The sequence below is a fragment of the Peromyscus maniculatus genome, chromosome 20, assembly GCF_049852395.1.
Source record: "Peromyscus maniculatus bairdii isolate BWxNUB_F1_BW_parent chromosome 20, HU_Pman_BW_mat_3.1, whole genome shotgun sequence".
In the NCBI taxonomy this organism is placed as follows: Eukaryota; Metazoa; Chordata; class Mammalia; order Rodentia; family Cricetidae; genus Peromyscus; species Peromyscus maniculatus.
Genome location: NC_134871.1, coordinates 21,729,884 through 21,746,140, shown reverse-complemented (window position 1 = coordinate 21,746,140; position 16,257 = coordinate 21,729,884). Strand labels below are relative to the sequence as shown.

The following is a 16,257-nucleotide window of genomic DNA, read 5'->3' as shown; positions in this document are numbered from 1 at the left end:
ATTGAATGCAGTAAAATTCCAATGTGGAAAATTACTTGACTGTATTAACTAAAATTTTTACTATGAAGAAAAAAACTTGTGAGGGAGTAAAAGAAGAAATCACACAAGGTATCTTTTTTAAATTAGATATGAGAACAACTGAGTTGGGATTTTGGTGGTGGGGGTGGCATTCAATTTCTTCATGCCAAATACAAAATACAAAATCTCTCTCTCTCTCTCTCTCTCTCTCTCTCTCTCTCTCTCTCTCTCTCTCTCTCTCTCTCTCTGTATGTGTGTGTATGTAGTCCTGAGTGTTTCTGATTCTAATATAAATTTAATATCTGCAGTAATTCTGAAAATTTTCTATGCTTAATATCAAATATACTATTTACTTTTAAAGAATAGTAAAAGATATCAATTATTAAGATAGAAGAATATTATCAAACAGGATTCACAGGTTTTTACTTACTAAAGAGCTATGAAAACAGCACCAAGATAATTTTCATCTCCATCAACCTTCATCTAATGGCAAAGGTATAAGATACCTTTATATAATTGTGTTTTCATGTTTCCCAAACTCATTCCACCAAGCAACAGTTGTAGTCCTTTCTCAGGGGTTTGGCTCTTCTTATACACAAGCTTTTCCTGTGACTTCCAGCTCTTCCTAGCTCTTATTTTGGAAATACTCAAAAAAATTTTCTAACAAAATTTGGAATCCCTAAGACAGCATTATGTCATCAACTTCTTGGGTTAGAAATCTCCTCTATTCTTTACCTTTGGGCTGTCTACTTTTATCTCCATTAACCTTTTGGCTCGACTATAAACATTTATTGAAGGCTACCTCCTTTGTCGGTCCAGTAACTCCAAAGGTTAGTGTGCAGTGGATGCCAGTCTGACCTCTTTTATCCACATTAGATGATTCTAATTATTCCTAAGAAGTGACACTTATGACCCATTTTGTCCTTGTCAAGTTTGTCTAGTTGTGAGCTGTCTAAATGTGAAACTCTGGGTTCAAACTGTGTCTAGAAGTGCAGATTTTTTTTTAAACTACAATATGGAGTCTTAAAAAGTATACAGTTTTTTTTGCAATTCAGTTTAACTGAAATTGAAGGCTCCTTTTATGTGCCTTGAATTATTGCTGAAAGAGCTACAGATAAAGCATAAACTTTCACAAATCTGTATCTCCATGGGTATTTCAACATGGAAACTAAAATAAAGGAAATTAAATTAGGATGAACTAAGCTTCACTAAGATTAAAAACATCACAATCCATTGAAAATTACTTTTCTTTCTCACACTACATGACCATCAGAGTTTTCAAGGGTTCCTCTCACATGTGCCTATTTGAAAACTTGGGCAAAAGCAAAGCATGGTGGTAAATGCCATTGTTCTTACATGCTCTGTTCTATATGAAAATAGCATCAGTCTTCCTCCTCTCCTCCTCCTCCTCCTCCTCCTCCTCTTTTCTTCCTTCTCCTCTTCATTGATTTCTTTTTGTTTGTTTGGTTGGTTGGTTTTTGTTTTGTTTTTTGAGACAAGATCTCATGTTGTAAACTAGACTATCCTCCATCTTGCAGACAAATGCTGAAGTTCCACAGATTTGTGCTACCACATACACATTTTATTCACTTTTAGTGGTCAAGTAAAGTCACATAGTGCTCTAACTTTCAGAAGACTCTTTCAACATATAAAGATGGAAATTATGGAATAATATTTTAAAATAATAATATTATTGAGTAATAGCATTGACTATTGCAGTGCTCAGATGGGATAACAAGAAAGTTCTGTCCAGACCTCTATGCCAACCACTGCAAACACTACCAACCCTCAACAAGTGGAGATTCAGGAAATACATTTGGCATCTCACTTCTTTTATTCATTCAGATATTTACTAAATGATTGACATGTCTCTAATTGAGCTTTGGGCTAATTTTTATATAAAAAATTGGGATCCAGGCAGTGGTCGTGCATGCCTTTAATCTCAGCACTCAGGAGACAGAGGCAGTCAGATCTCTGTGAGTTCAAGGCCAGCCTGGTCTACAGAGCAAGTTCCAGGACAGCCAAGGCTGCACAGAGAAACCCTGTCTCAAATCAAAACAAAACACAAACAACAACAATAAAAGAATGTTCATATTAGAGACATACATTCTGAAATTTAGAATACTCAGCAACATGGGTGAAGATTCCCAAATACATCATCTTCCCCCTCACCTTGTCTTTAAACGCACTGTAACTGCAAATCGAAGATGATGCCAGACATGTCTGTATAGACGTAAGTCTAGAAGCAAGGACGATGCACGCAACATGATATTTAGAATCACTTTGAAACAGGAACATCATGTGGTGCTGTCCCAACGAAGGACAATGTGCTTTATTACTTTGAATGCATTGGACAAGGGAATTTTGACATGTTTTTAGAAACACAGTTCAGCAAATCTGAATGTTTTTTTTTTTCCTTGTTTAAAGAAACCACCACCAACAGAGGCTTCAAACCTCAAATCATCATTTTACAATTCTGCGAATCAGAAACCCAACATGAGTCTCGAGGTGTCCAGCAGCTGTGCTTGTTCTCGGAGGTTCTAAGAAAGAGTCCATTTCCGGGTGGCTGCATAGTCTGCAGCTGTAGTGTTTTAGGCTTGTGAAACAACAACTTCTGGATCTTCCGCCCTAGAAACTGACGACTGAGCTACCATATTTTTTTTTTTTTTTGCTTGTGGTCTACATCACTTCCCCATCTTTAGAAGCAGGTGGAATAATTTGCATGTGAAATCTGTTTGTTTGTTTTCTTGTTACAGGGTCACACTCTATAGCCCAGGCCAGCCTGGAACACACTATGTTGTCCAAGGTGTCTGGAGACTCACAGCAATCCCCCTGCCTCAGCCTTATGAGTGCTGAGATTGAAAGTATGAACCACCAGGCCTGGCATCTGAGACTGTCTTAATTTCACACTTTTGACTTTCTTTTCTACTTTTAGGGACTCCTATGTTTTGAGTGAGATTATCTGCATAATTTAGGACAATTTACCTTCTCTTCAACCTAAATAGTAGAAGAAGTTGTTTCCCTTTCAACTCAGTTTTTAAGCCAATTTCTGCCTGTGCTGATATAAGTGTGATATATGTTTACCAAAGTCTTAAGACATACAGTGGTTAGCTTATTATTCAGAAATGATATTAATCAACTGTTCTTGTTTGAGTCATAAAGGCATCTCCTTCTTAGTCTTAGCTTGTTTAAGGATGAACAAGAGAGGAGGAGCAGTGTATAATCATCTGATATTGCAGTAGTTAAAAAAAATATCATTCAGATAAAGTACTCAAGACTCCACGTACAGCAGGTATTAAGGAGATATAAACTATGGATATTGTTGCAGTAGCAGTAGCAGCCAGGAAGAGCCTACCATCCTTGTTCCTCAAAACCCTTCAGTCCCAGAAAACTCAAGCTGCTTGCTATCACTTAGTGTGAGCATCTTGGGGGAGAAAAAAAAAAAAAAAACAGAGACATCGCCAATGCCTTCTACTAGGTATGTGACTTTCATGAAACTACTTGATCGTTGAGGTTTAATTTCCTTGTCTGTTAAGTAAGACAGAGCAAGTGTCTAACACACTGGCTAAGTAAGTAGCATAGATCGAATTACTCTTCATGTTCCATCTAGGAAACTGTTTCTATTGGCCATGTCTCCTTAAAAAAGTCATCACAAAAGGCATTGCCTGTTGTGTAACATCCTTGCAGCTATCCCAAGTCCTTTCTCCCAAATCTCTCCCTTTAACTTTTCTATTTATAAGAAGCTCATCAGTGATGGTTGTGATGAATAAAGCTAGCCCTTACTTTTGGTGATTTGCACATACTCAGAAAAGTTGTGAAGAATTTCTTAAGAATGTAAACCACAGAGTTCCAGGACTTGATGTCATGCACACAGTTTTCTTACATTTTTAACATTTGTCTACACAATCTCAGTAACTCCACATTTTACCTGGAAGTTGCCTCTCTGGTATCCCCTGAGAATCCACAGGACAGATAGTTCCCCCTTCCTTTTTGAATGACTCCCAGACAATTTTCAGGTTTATGGACTACATGCCACGATCTTTTCCAGATTTTGTTAAGCATCTAATGTCTTCGTCTGGGTCTCTAATCACAGAAGACTCAGATTTCTAGTACTATGAGCAGTACCAAATTCATGTCATTTTGTTCTGTGTTTGTGACATGGTTGGAAGATGAGGGTACAGGCCAACCGACTTATTTCCCTTCCACTAAGATTTCCTGGAGACTCTACATATTGGAAAGGCCTCAGGTTTGGTGTTCAAGAAGGACACTGAGGCAGGTTGTCCTTTGGGGGAAAGGGAATTATTAGAAGAGCTATTAGTGCCATGAGGAGACCAGCTGCACATGGTATGGGTTTTAAAGGGATATCAGGCCCACCGGAGTAGGGGTGGGCAGACATTCTAAGCTACCCAACCCTCACACACTCCTGATCTAGCTAACATTTCAGACTTGTTTTTAAATTGCTCCTTCATGGTTGAATTCTTATTAGCATACCGTTCTGTAGTAAGTCTCTTGCCTGATTAGACTGTTACTTTAAGAATTGAGTCAGCCTCTGTCTTATGCACAGTTTGGAACATGCCTTTGCCGTTACAATGAATTGGTATGTTGTACACAATCCTTGCTGCTGTGAGGTGGGTGAAATGGGTTTCACAGACTCCTGTGAGGTCTGAAGTTGCCAGCGTACATGCTGGAAATCCTCCAGTGAATACTTGTGAATGTCAATTTGGGAAATTCATGATAGCGCAGAACATGTGAGGAAGTCCCAGGATGAACAGAGATTTCTTCGGCAGAATCATATCTAGGTGAAAATTCAGTTCAGAAATTACCTTGAGACCCCGGTATTGTCCTCAGTGTTGTGCTTCCCTGATGTTTGATACACAGAACATGGGCTGTCGAATGATAAGTCTGAATGCCAGTTTACTGTGACTCATCGGGGAAGCACCGTCTCACTGAGACTTCCTCCCCAGTTTATCTCGAGTCGTGGAAATTTATCAAATGGGTTTTAAAGGTAAATAATTTAGGTGCCAAACTCCCAAAAGTGTTGAATCTTATGAGAATTAGATTTACCTCTCCTTGGTATGTTCTGTTGGAATGGTAGCACTGGCCTCTCTGCCTGTATGTTTATTTGAGGCAAAGGGTAACTCATGATTCAGTCTCTCTGTATTTGATTTATTCAGGTTTGCTCTTTTACAGTTTCCTGGAGACAATGTGTGGGGGTCATTAGCATCATTATTATTTTGGTTATAGTCAGACCACATATCCACACTTCAGCAAAGGCAGCTGGATGGGTTTCATTATTCATTCCAAATAAGCACAGACTCTAATATAAATGTTGCTCAGGATAGAGCTTTGAAATGGATGCTGATTCTTTGAATTCTTTCCTGTCTGTTTTAAGAAATCATGAGATCCTGTTGATAGTGAAGTACAATGTGTCTAAAGTTCACTTCCAAACACTCTGCTCTTCGCAGTGAAAGTCATCTGCATTCCCTTTATAATTCAGAGCCACAAGAGATCTGCCTAATCTTGGAGATCTGATCCAGTATCATTTAGGGGGGAAAATCCTAGATAATAATTCCACTATTCAAGATGAGTGAAAGCAGTAAAACTTAGGTCTCCTGTCACCTTAAAAAGATACCAGGAGGCAGAGGAATAAAGCCTTGGATTATGGTTGGGGAGATTTAGTTGTTTGTAAAAATGAAATGATTAGTACAGTTATTATTCAAGTTTTTAATCAACAAGAGCAAATGGCATCTGTTTGTTATTATTCTGCAGAAGACAAAGGCTCAGGTCCCCATGGTGCTGACTGCTGGTCCCAAGTGGCTTCTGGATGTGACTTGGCAAGGAGTGGAGGACAGCAAAAACAACTGCATTGTATACAGCAAAGGTAACCTCGTGACCCCTTCCCCTGTCTCTTTAGTGGCACCGGAATCTGAGGACTGCAGCACCTCTCCGGAGGAAAGGGATGGAGGAGCATGTACAATGGGAACCTCTTGCTTCCCCTTCCACTCGCGACACTGTCTAGTCTGTGTTTCCAGGGATGCTTTCTGATTTTTACTTCTGTACAACATAGACAAAAAGAGTCACAGCAGTAATTCCTTAGTGCTGGGACCCTTTGCTAAGCACTGTGTGTGAGCAGCTTGGCTGGTGTCCTTTCTCTTTACTCTTAGTTTTGTGGATAGCTGCCGGGTTTTATGAAATCTCAGATGCCCCTCTCCGACGTTATTGACCAAAGAATGTATTCCTTTTGAAATTTAGCAGTTTGTGTCCAGAGGCGTGCTTCAGGAGGCACTACCTTGCAGTCAAGTTCCAAAAATCATGCAGGATGAGAGGGGAGCTGAAAATGATACTTTTGCCAAGACCAAATTCTGCCCCATGATGCTTTGTCCAGGGCAGGAGGCTAATGGGCAAGAGGGGGCCTGATGGCCTGCAGAGTGTTGCCTTTGATTTGCGCAGGATGACATCAGCCTTGCCACCTTCTTGGAACTACAAAGGGGTCTGCAGATTGGTGACTGACACATCATGAGACAATTGTCATTGACAGGAATGTGAGCTGGGGTTTGGAGGCTGGGGTCTGGGGGTTGTAGGCTTACGTGTTTCCTCTACCTTTAAGTTACAGGCTCCAGCTCAATATTCTGCAGTGAAGTCCCCAGTCTCCCTTCGTTGTGAATATTGCAAAACCTTTTGCTTCTCATGTTTCATTTCTTTCAGCTTTCTTTTTTAACCAAATAGACCTACTGAGATCAAAGATGTGTTTGCTCATTGAACCTCGAAACCATGAAAGCAGACAAGGGAGCAAGCAAATAAGCACCCCTATCAATATATTAACATATAAAACACTAATCATAACATCAAAGACTCCTAAAAACTTGCTAGAAACAATTACAACTTGTTCCTATAATCATTACAATTTGTACATTTATAAGAGGATTGCCTCCAAACTACCCTGAGCCTTTGAAAGTTGAAACACCGGAAAGAGGGAATTTGAAAGCTAAAAACACAGTCTGCACACCAGGATCTGATTATATTTCTTTCCCTTCTGTAATTGCTGGTCACAGACCCACCAATTTTCTAACCTGCAATATCTGCTATATTCTGTTGAGATCTTTTAACTAAAGGAGAAGTGAGAATTCCCTTGTCTGTATCTGCATAACCCATCAACATAGAGTATAGTGAGTCAGTTTGTAAGTCCCCACATTCAAAACACAAGCAGGAAAGAGTTTTGGGTGTATAGAGTTCATTGTGAGCATTAGATTTCTGTTGGCCAATAATAACTGAACTTCACTCTGGGGATAGAGTAGGAAAGAACAGTGAAAATACCTTTCCTCTGAGTTGATCCAAACCTACTGTATTTATACCTTGGATTGTTTTAGGAAAGATAATTCTGAATTAAAATTATAATTCCGTAGTCATTTCAGTTGAGTGCTTCAACTGGATGAACATTGAACACAATTTTGACTTTGTGTCATGGTTGTCTGTTCTTCAAGCCTTTTGTCAATAACTACATTCTGGGTAATTTCCAGAGGATTATTAATATTCAGTCAATTAACTCATAAAGCATGCATCACATCTAATCATGTATTAGCTTTACACATTGATAGCCACTATTTTTGGACAGTTTTTAATTCCTGTCTTTAATTATCTTGTACCAAAGTGTATACACTTCTCCCATCGCCTATTATTGTTTTTCTTATGATCAGTTGTCATGTGTTCAAGAAAAGGAAACATACGGCGTTATCTACTTCTCTTCCCTATCCGATCAACTATTTATGGAGAGTAAGGAGTATGTTTTATTCACTCTCTGCCCTTAGCCGGGCATGTTCTCTGCACACACACACACAAAAAGAAAGAAAGAAAGAAAGAAAGAAAGAAAGAAAGAAAGAAAGAAAGAAAGAAAGAAAGAAAGAAAGAAAGAAAGAAAGAAAAGAAGGAAAGGAGGAAGGAAGGGGAGGAGTGAGGGAGGGAGAAAGGAAAGAAATACCGATTGATAGATTGGATAAATGATGAATAGCTGCCAATCACTGAGTCAGACTTTTATGCCTAAAATTCATAAAATACATTTCTTAAAGTAGAACATGTCTCCCCAAATATTCTGTAGAATCCTGCAATTGAGAAAGCGCCCTTGACCAAATGCTTGCCGCCTGCTATAAATCTATCTTGAAAATTCACCATGCATGTTGGTAGTAATGCTTGTTCAATTACTGCAGTAAAATACCCAAGCACGTGAAAAATGTATTTTCATTTCTCCTCTCAATGATCACCTTTTATACAATAGTGCTTCCCCGAGTAACAAACTCTGGGAAACCATTGAAGAGTACTCAGATCTCCCGAGGGCTTCAGAAAACGGAACTCATTTTGAGTACTCAGACTGCCTAAGGGGCGTGGAGAGAGCCGAGTATCCTGGCTTCTGCTAGGTATCATTTGGGCCATGGAGAATAGAGCCTCATGGTCTCTGTCTCTCTGTGCAGATGTGTACATCGTGGGTGTGTTGTGTGTTTTTGTTGGGGATTGGGGGAGCAATCTGCTTGTGTAACTGAGATTGCAGGCCTATCCTGGGTTCTAGGCACAGTCTGATGCAGTTGCTCACACTTGATCTTTACTCTGCTTCCGTCATCTGACATTCCTTCCTTGTGTAAGCAGCAAGTAGCATCATTAGACAGGATCACTGGTGGTGGCTAGCTCCAGACTTGTTCTGCCAGGATAGTAACGCCAGTGAAAACAAAACAAGCGTGAGTGTTGAGTGATACAGAACCAGTGATTCACTGTGACTCTCACTAGCATACCTCAGTCACATTGGAAGACTGAGAGACTTGGTCTGACCTGGGCCAGTGGGGTCGGGAAAAAATTGTTCCCTAAATACAAGCTTGGAGCTGCTATCATAGCACAGGCTCCCCAGTGAGCAGCTTCCGGGTACCTGGATGTATGGATCATCAGTGTCAAATCCCTGTGAGCTTTCAATAAGGAAAAATATAGGTTCCCAATAACATGACTGTGTGTGTTCCTTTTTTATTCTCTAGCCAAATACTTACACACACTACCTATGAATTCTATGTCAATACCATTACCATAGGACCCAGCTATCTCAGAGCATATCTGCAAATAGGATATAAGTTTTGTAGGTGTAGCATTTTGTAGTAGTGGTTTAACTGAGAGAATTTTTATAGTATTTTTTTTTACAGGATAAAAAGAGGCTTCATACTGTTACTATTTATGACTCAAACTTACTTAAAATAATGTTAAATACAGTCTAATGACAAAATTATATGCAACTATAAAGCTTACATTTTCTAGGTATCCATAAAAGAAGTATTTGAAAGTAACATTTGTGTCACTTAGAGCTATTTGACAAGCTGGCATCATTCTGTTTAGTCAAAACAAAAAATAAGACCGTTCTTGACATTAACATCCTAATCTGATGTGGTTTTCCTGTCCCAACTATGCTGTGTCCTTCCAGACAGTAAAAGGCTAGATTCGTTGGCCATCTGATTGTTGCCATTATTCCCAACAGACCCCAGATAATTCTAATATCCTTATCTCATGAAGCAACATCGTGAATGGCCTCACCCTGGAGTTACAGGGAGCCCTGATGGAGGAGAGAGTGTCCACAGGGCAGCAGTGCTAAAATACACATAGAGTGTTGCCCATCTAGGCTTTACTGTCTCTGGACTGGGAAGCATGGTTATTTTTCATGCACACACACACACACACACAAAAGTTGGTTAGATATTCTAAGTGTTCAGAGCTAAACTTGTAGTTTCTTCCACATGGATATTTTCAAGCAGTTCAGTTTCAATGTTAAATTTTTACAAAGCTATTTCTAAATAAACCACTCACAAGGTCTCTGTACTGAGTCAGCAACATCAATCAAAAGAATGGCAAGCTATCAAGTACCCCTCATTTCCTTTTATATGTGAGAGCGTGGTATCATTGTAAAAAAAAAATCTCCACATAGAGTTGAGGGAAAAATTCATAAAATACATTTCTTAAAGTAGAACTTTCTCCCCAAATATTCTGTCGAATCCTACAATTGAGAAAGCGCCCTTGACCAGATGGTTCTGCCTGCTATCATCTATCTAGATTATAGCAAGTATACTATAGTATAGCTTATACTCTCTAGAATTGGTTTTCTTAGCTTTGTATATAGAAGACCAATAGATTCTTGGTGGAATTTTTATGAAGAAGGACCTAGATGCAAGCCTACATGTGTTATCACAGCCGTCATACTCCTGGTTACCCTCTATTCAAATAAGTCTGTCCTTATGGTCAAAAATATATGAATTAATAGACGATGACACCAGGCCTTAAGTGATGATCTGTAAGAACACATGGCCACCTGTTATTTAAGCGGGAAAACTTCCATAGTTTTCATGCAGTAGCAACAGGTCTACTTCTCTAGCTTTAAAAATGTGTCACAGGCTCAGAGACCTAAGGCCTTGCCTGAGGAAACCACCGGCTTTGTGTACCATTGGGGCACATGGTAGTTTTCTGTTTTTGACATTTACCTATGTATTTATGTACTTACTTATAAATTTAGGTTTGTATGCGGTGGCAGACACGCATACCATGGCACATGTGTGGAGGTCAGAGGACAGCTTGCAGGGGTTGAGTCTCTTGTTTTTCGGTTCTAACAACTGAACTTGGGTATTTGGGTTTTTTGGCAAGTACCCTTACCTGCTGAACCATCTAGTTCACCCAATACTTTTATTTTTAATGTGAATCCTACATAAATGTTAATTTGATGATTAAAGTACTGATTATATTAATACTAATAACAGCTGTCATTGGTCATTAATCTATATCTACTCTATGCACTATTCTCATTGTTTCTACACATTATCCTGTTTATTGTTCCAATATACGCATTGCATAAATAGCACTCTTCTATTCTACAAAGGAATAAACAAGTTCAGAGACATAAAACTCCATGACACAAACAGCTCCTGCTCTATGAAGCTGGTATTCCATCTCAAGCTTAATTCCGTGACAATTTATCCCACTGACATTGCTTTTGAAGCCACCATTTACTAGGATAAAGTAGCAGGTTGTTTTCCTTCTTTGAAAACTGCATACTTGTTTTTCAGTGAAGTTATTTTTCTTTCTTTGGTTTGTCTTGAAAGAGGCAGTGTTCTAGAACAAAACCAGCAGGGACCGCACAGTTGATGTTCATCTTCGTTACTTCTAAGGTAGCAACAATTGGAACTCGTGTAGAAGCTTCACATTAGTTTCATTCTGTGCCCATCTTGAAAGTTCTAACTTGTGCTTTTGTACTTGTTTAGTCATGCAATTAATAAATTAAGACTTTATTGATCGTCTTCTCTGTTCACGACCCTATACTAGGGCACTGTTAAAATAATGACAGAAATGCTAATACAATCTCGCTTGGTGAGAAACTTTCTGCACCCTGAATAAATTGATCAAGCTTCAAAAACAAATGTATTTAAGTGTTGGGACCGTGATTCACCATAAAACAGAGGATCCTGGAGTTTCCTAGAACTTGGATACATTAGCTTTGTCCATTATGATAGCCAATTTTCAAAGTAGTCTTCAAGCTAATGCTGTACTTTACCCAGAGGGTCTAATATCATACAAATAATAAACTAATTTAAAAAGAAAACAATATTCATCTTTAGACATGTATTTAAATAGTCAGTAAATTAATAAAAAATGTATTAATGTCATCTCATTTTACTGTATTCTTGAAAGAGAGTGAGTGCCTGAACCAAATATTTAGCAGTGGGAATTATAAAATCATAAGACGATTAAGTTAGCTAGTCTTAGAATTCCAATATTGCTTTTTAAATGACTTCAGGATATAGGAGGTACTAAGGTTATTATCTGTTATCTGGAATACAGTGGAATTGTACAACTGGATAATAACCAAACAAACTGACACAATGTAAAATTACATTATCAGTGTGTTAAAACAAAATTGCGCCCTAAAGGAGTCCACATGCCAGCTCAGAGCTGCAGTGTAATTATGCTTAACTCTGATAATTAAAATACAACGGAGATCAACAGAATCATTTTCATTAAGAAAATTATTAATGATGGTGGTATAACAGTAATTGATTGCAGAGCACCACAGGATAACGTGATGCTGAAAACCCAACATGTTTCATGATTGTCTGAGGCTTTTTCTGGTTATGTGCTGTTAAAATGAGAAATACGTTTCGAGGCGTGAGCAGTTTATTATGCCTGCTCTAAGAATCAGTGATTGGAAAAATGGCTGCTTTAGAAAAATCACAGTTTTGATTCAAATGGTCATTTCTGGAAGATTTTGAAGGTCAAGACAAGCGGCCACACTGGTGATGGAGTTATTGTTAACAGGGCTTTCTGTTGCAAATTGCAGAATGGTGGCAGATTCAGCAAATATTGGACCTTCTATTGTTTCCATTTCTTATTGTGCATTTCCTGTTTTTACAACTGTGTTAATGATTTACGGATATTGTGTTGACCTGAGTCTGCTTACACATTTATAGTTCTTGTTAATTTATGCTATGTATATAAAAATATACTTGTTTTCATACAAATGTCATGGCACATTTTCCAAATGAAATACTGGTAATAGGCCTGTATTATATTATTAATTACCTTAATGAGTGAGATGTGCTAGCGTGTGTTAGGAAAAAAAATATTTTTAAACCACCTTGGATCCATGTATGAATGAAGCTTGTGTCTCTTAGGGGTAGAAACTGTTGGCGAATGATAAGAACTAAGGATCTATCAGCGTTATGTGTATAAAAATGAAAATGAAGAGCAGAGTCTTTTGAGAGGTGAGACACTATCACTCAGAGATGTTAGCTTGTCATTCAAACAGATGATAATCTTGAAAGCTACCCCCAGGAGTATCTTTGTCAGCTAAACTTAGGAGGAACAACTCCTAAGGGTAAAAGTTTTTAGAGAAAGACACTGTAAATAACTTTTTAAGCATCATACTGATTAGAGGAAATTGTTGCATTACAGATCTAGATGCAAAAAAAAAAACAGAATATATGGTATTGTATCTACTATAATTAGAGTAGCATTTAAAATTGTATGCACAGGAAACATTGAAATAAAACTGCATGAAATTGCAAAAGTATTTCTGTAAGGAGAAGGATTCGTGGACACGATTTGGGTCTTCTCACGTTCCACATTAAAGATGGAACCTAAGACATGCTAGGCAAGCGCTCTAACAAGCACCTGCACTCTCAGCCTTGTGTCCTCTCTTCAGAATAAACTTCTCTCCTTAGAATATTTTCCCCATGTGGTTTAAGGGAAGTGTGTGCACATTCAAATCACTCTGTCTTAACCCATTCTTCCACTCATTCATTTGTTCATTCATTCATTGTATTCCACAGCTGGGACTCAAACCCATGTCTACACATTTACTAGGAACTTGCTGTGCCATTGAGTTAATATCTTCAGCCCTTTCTTCTTAATTGACTCAAACTGCAGAATAAGGAATATGTGTCTCATTTGCAAAATTCTTAGCCTATAGGGAAGTCAATGTTTTTCCTGGTGATGCAATTAAACTTCCTTAATACACTGGTGAATGTTCTAAAACTTTTTTCATAAGTAATTTTCGAAGTAAAATACAACTAATTGCACACATGCCTTTTCCATGGTATGACACTGCCGTATCGATACAAAAAAATGTAAAACAAACCTTGGCCTAACAAACTCACTGAAAGCTTTATTAATCAAGTATATTTAAATATTTGAACACCAACTTCAGTCAGTAGCTTATAGTCAAGGCAAGGTTCATGGAGGGTGTGAACATTTTTTTAATTGAAAGCTAAGTATCAGTTTGAGAAATGGGGTGAGAACACTTAAATGGTTTGGATTTGTGAGCCTAGAGGCTCACAGGATGGGATGTTTACAGAGTACAGTTTTGCAAGAGTAGGGAACTTGCAAATAAGAATAGTGTTGCGAAAACCAGTTTTTTCACCATTCACTTGAATGATGTTAGGTGTTCTTGATCATCAAGTTAGGGTAGAGCTGATCATCCATGGACATCCATAATCAAAATGAAAGTCTAGCCAGATAATTGCATCAAAAATAAGACTTTATCCTTTCATTTAAAAAACATATTCTGACAGGAAAATGGTGTTGTAGTCACACGCTTCTATTAGGCAATCAACCAACCTCCATATTGTTACCTGACCCCAACTTCCTGTCCTTATTTGCAAATCAGCTGGCTTGGATCACATGGACCCATCATTCTAAACACTCACATCCACCTCTTACATGTCTCTCTTCATGACCTTTATCAGCCTGACAATACTGCTGGCTGCTCAACTTTCTACTGGCTAGTCCCAACCGACATGATTACTACATGTGAAGAGCTTGAAATAGCACCGTGTTAGTTACTCTTCTCATTTCTATGTCCAAATAGCTGACAAAAAGGGAACCTGGGGGAAAAGATTTATTGAGAGGATGCAGTCATTGTGTCAGGAAAATGATGGTGGTGAGTGTGAGGTGGCTGGTCACATTGCATCCAAAGTCAAGAAGCCGGGGAGGATGATGAATGTTCCTATGCTTTTCTCGTTTCTTCTCTCTGGATCCCAAGCCTAAGGGATAGTGCCAACTCTAGTTCTACCATCCGTTAAACATCTCACAAAGGGCCCTCTTAGGTGTGCCCAGAGATGTGTGTCCTGGATGATTCTCAATCTAATTGAGTTGATAATGAAATTAACTGTCACAAGCACCTAATCTCTCAAGAGCCCTATACAAGGTTGTACCCAAGATAAAATAAAAGACCCAGCTGGGCGGTGGTGGCACACACCTTTAATCCCAGCACTCGGGAGGCAGAGGCGGGCAGATCTCTGTGAGTTCGAGGCCGCTACTAAGTGAGTTCCAGGAAAGGTGCAAAGCTACGCAGAGAAACCCTGTCTCGAAAAACAAAATAAATAAATAAATAAATAAATAAATAAATAAATAAATAAATAAATAAATAAATAAATAAATAAATAAATAAAAATAAATGAAAGTCCCACCACAGCTACCACCAGCAATAAAAGAACTCTAGCAACAATTCTGGTTACGTTTCTGTTGTAATTTATCACAAGGTAAATGTGACACATCCATGGATATAATTTAGCTTTCTGAATTTATTTTTCTAATTAATCTCCATGTGACTTTTTTTATTTTTAGATTTTTTTCACTTCCTTGAATACATATCATCATCTGTTAGATAATGACTCTATCTTGCTTCACAAAGATTGAAAACTGATATTGCATAGAAACATCCTATGGCTTCCCATTATAATTAACATGATTATAAGTATTGATAGTGCAGAGGACCAAATCTGGCCCACTAAGCTGTTTGTGTAAATAAAGCTTTATTAGAACATAGCCATGGAAAGTTGTTTTTCCATTGTCTAGCCATCTTCTGTAGCATCAGAGTAGAATAATTGTTGCAAGGCCTAAAATTATTAGTTTGTTCATTTAAGGAAAGGGGACCAATCCATTTGCTTTTTGCCAATCTTTTTAGTTATGAACCTTGTCCTATTAGCTGAATGTGATCTTCCCTGACTAACTCTGTTGCTTCTTTTTCCACCACTGTCCAACTCTCCCATTCAAGTGGTATAAATGTTCTGTTTCTGATGGAAAATAAAGTCCCAACCTCAGAGACTTCACATTGATCTGGCCCTACTGCGTTGATCTAGCCATCCTTCTCCATGCCCAGTGACAAGTGCCTCCATCACTGTCCACCCAACAACTAAATGGCACTTAAAGTCTTCTTTCATTAGTTTCTTCCTATAGTATCTCATTTATATGCTTTAAAATCATTTCTTTTTATATTATAATTACATCATTTCCCCCTTCTATTTTATCCCTCTAAAGCCACCCATGTTTTATTTCATTTACCCCTCCTTGTTTTATTTCAAACTTTTAAATCTACTTCATGACCTCCACTTTTCACACTTCCTCTACTATAGATTCCAATCGCACCCATGTATTTAAATGGGTACGATCCTCAAATGTCCCTTTCTTGTTAGTCTATCATCTACGTTATCTTTCCTTTACCTGAAAAAATCTGATTCTTTTACTTACACTAACAAGTACTGCTCAAGGAAGTGAGCATTACTACCTTGCAGTGTCCCTATGACCTCAAGCAAGATAAGAGTTCCTCAGCACTATGGACTGTTTTTCACTCTACATATTCGTAAGTACCAGTTGGTACATACCCATTAAATTTGAATTATTATTTAAAGTATGATTCATCTTCAAAAGAATAACTTCTAGGAAGTCTGGTATAGC

The 16,257-nt window shown here is 38.2% G+C and overlaps 1 protein-coding gene across 2 annotated transcripts in view; it reads left to right on the top strand.

The window, feature by feature from the left end:
• Zfpm2 (zinc finger protein, FOG family member 2) overlaps nt 1-16,257 on the top strand; it is a 440,358-nt gene that overhangs the window by 282,801 nt on the left and 141,300 nt on the right. For both annotated transcript variants that reach the window (XM_042265076.2, XM_006978719.3), the window contains one exon: nt 5,788-5,899. In XM_042265076.2, coding sequence (XP_042121010.2) covers nt 5,788-5,899 — 112 coding nt within the window. The remainder of the gene's footprint in view (nt 1-5,787; nt 5,900-16,257) is intronic.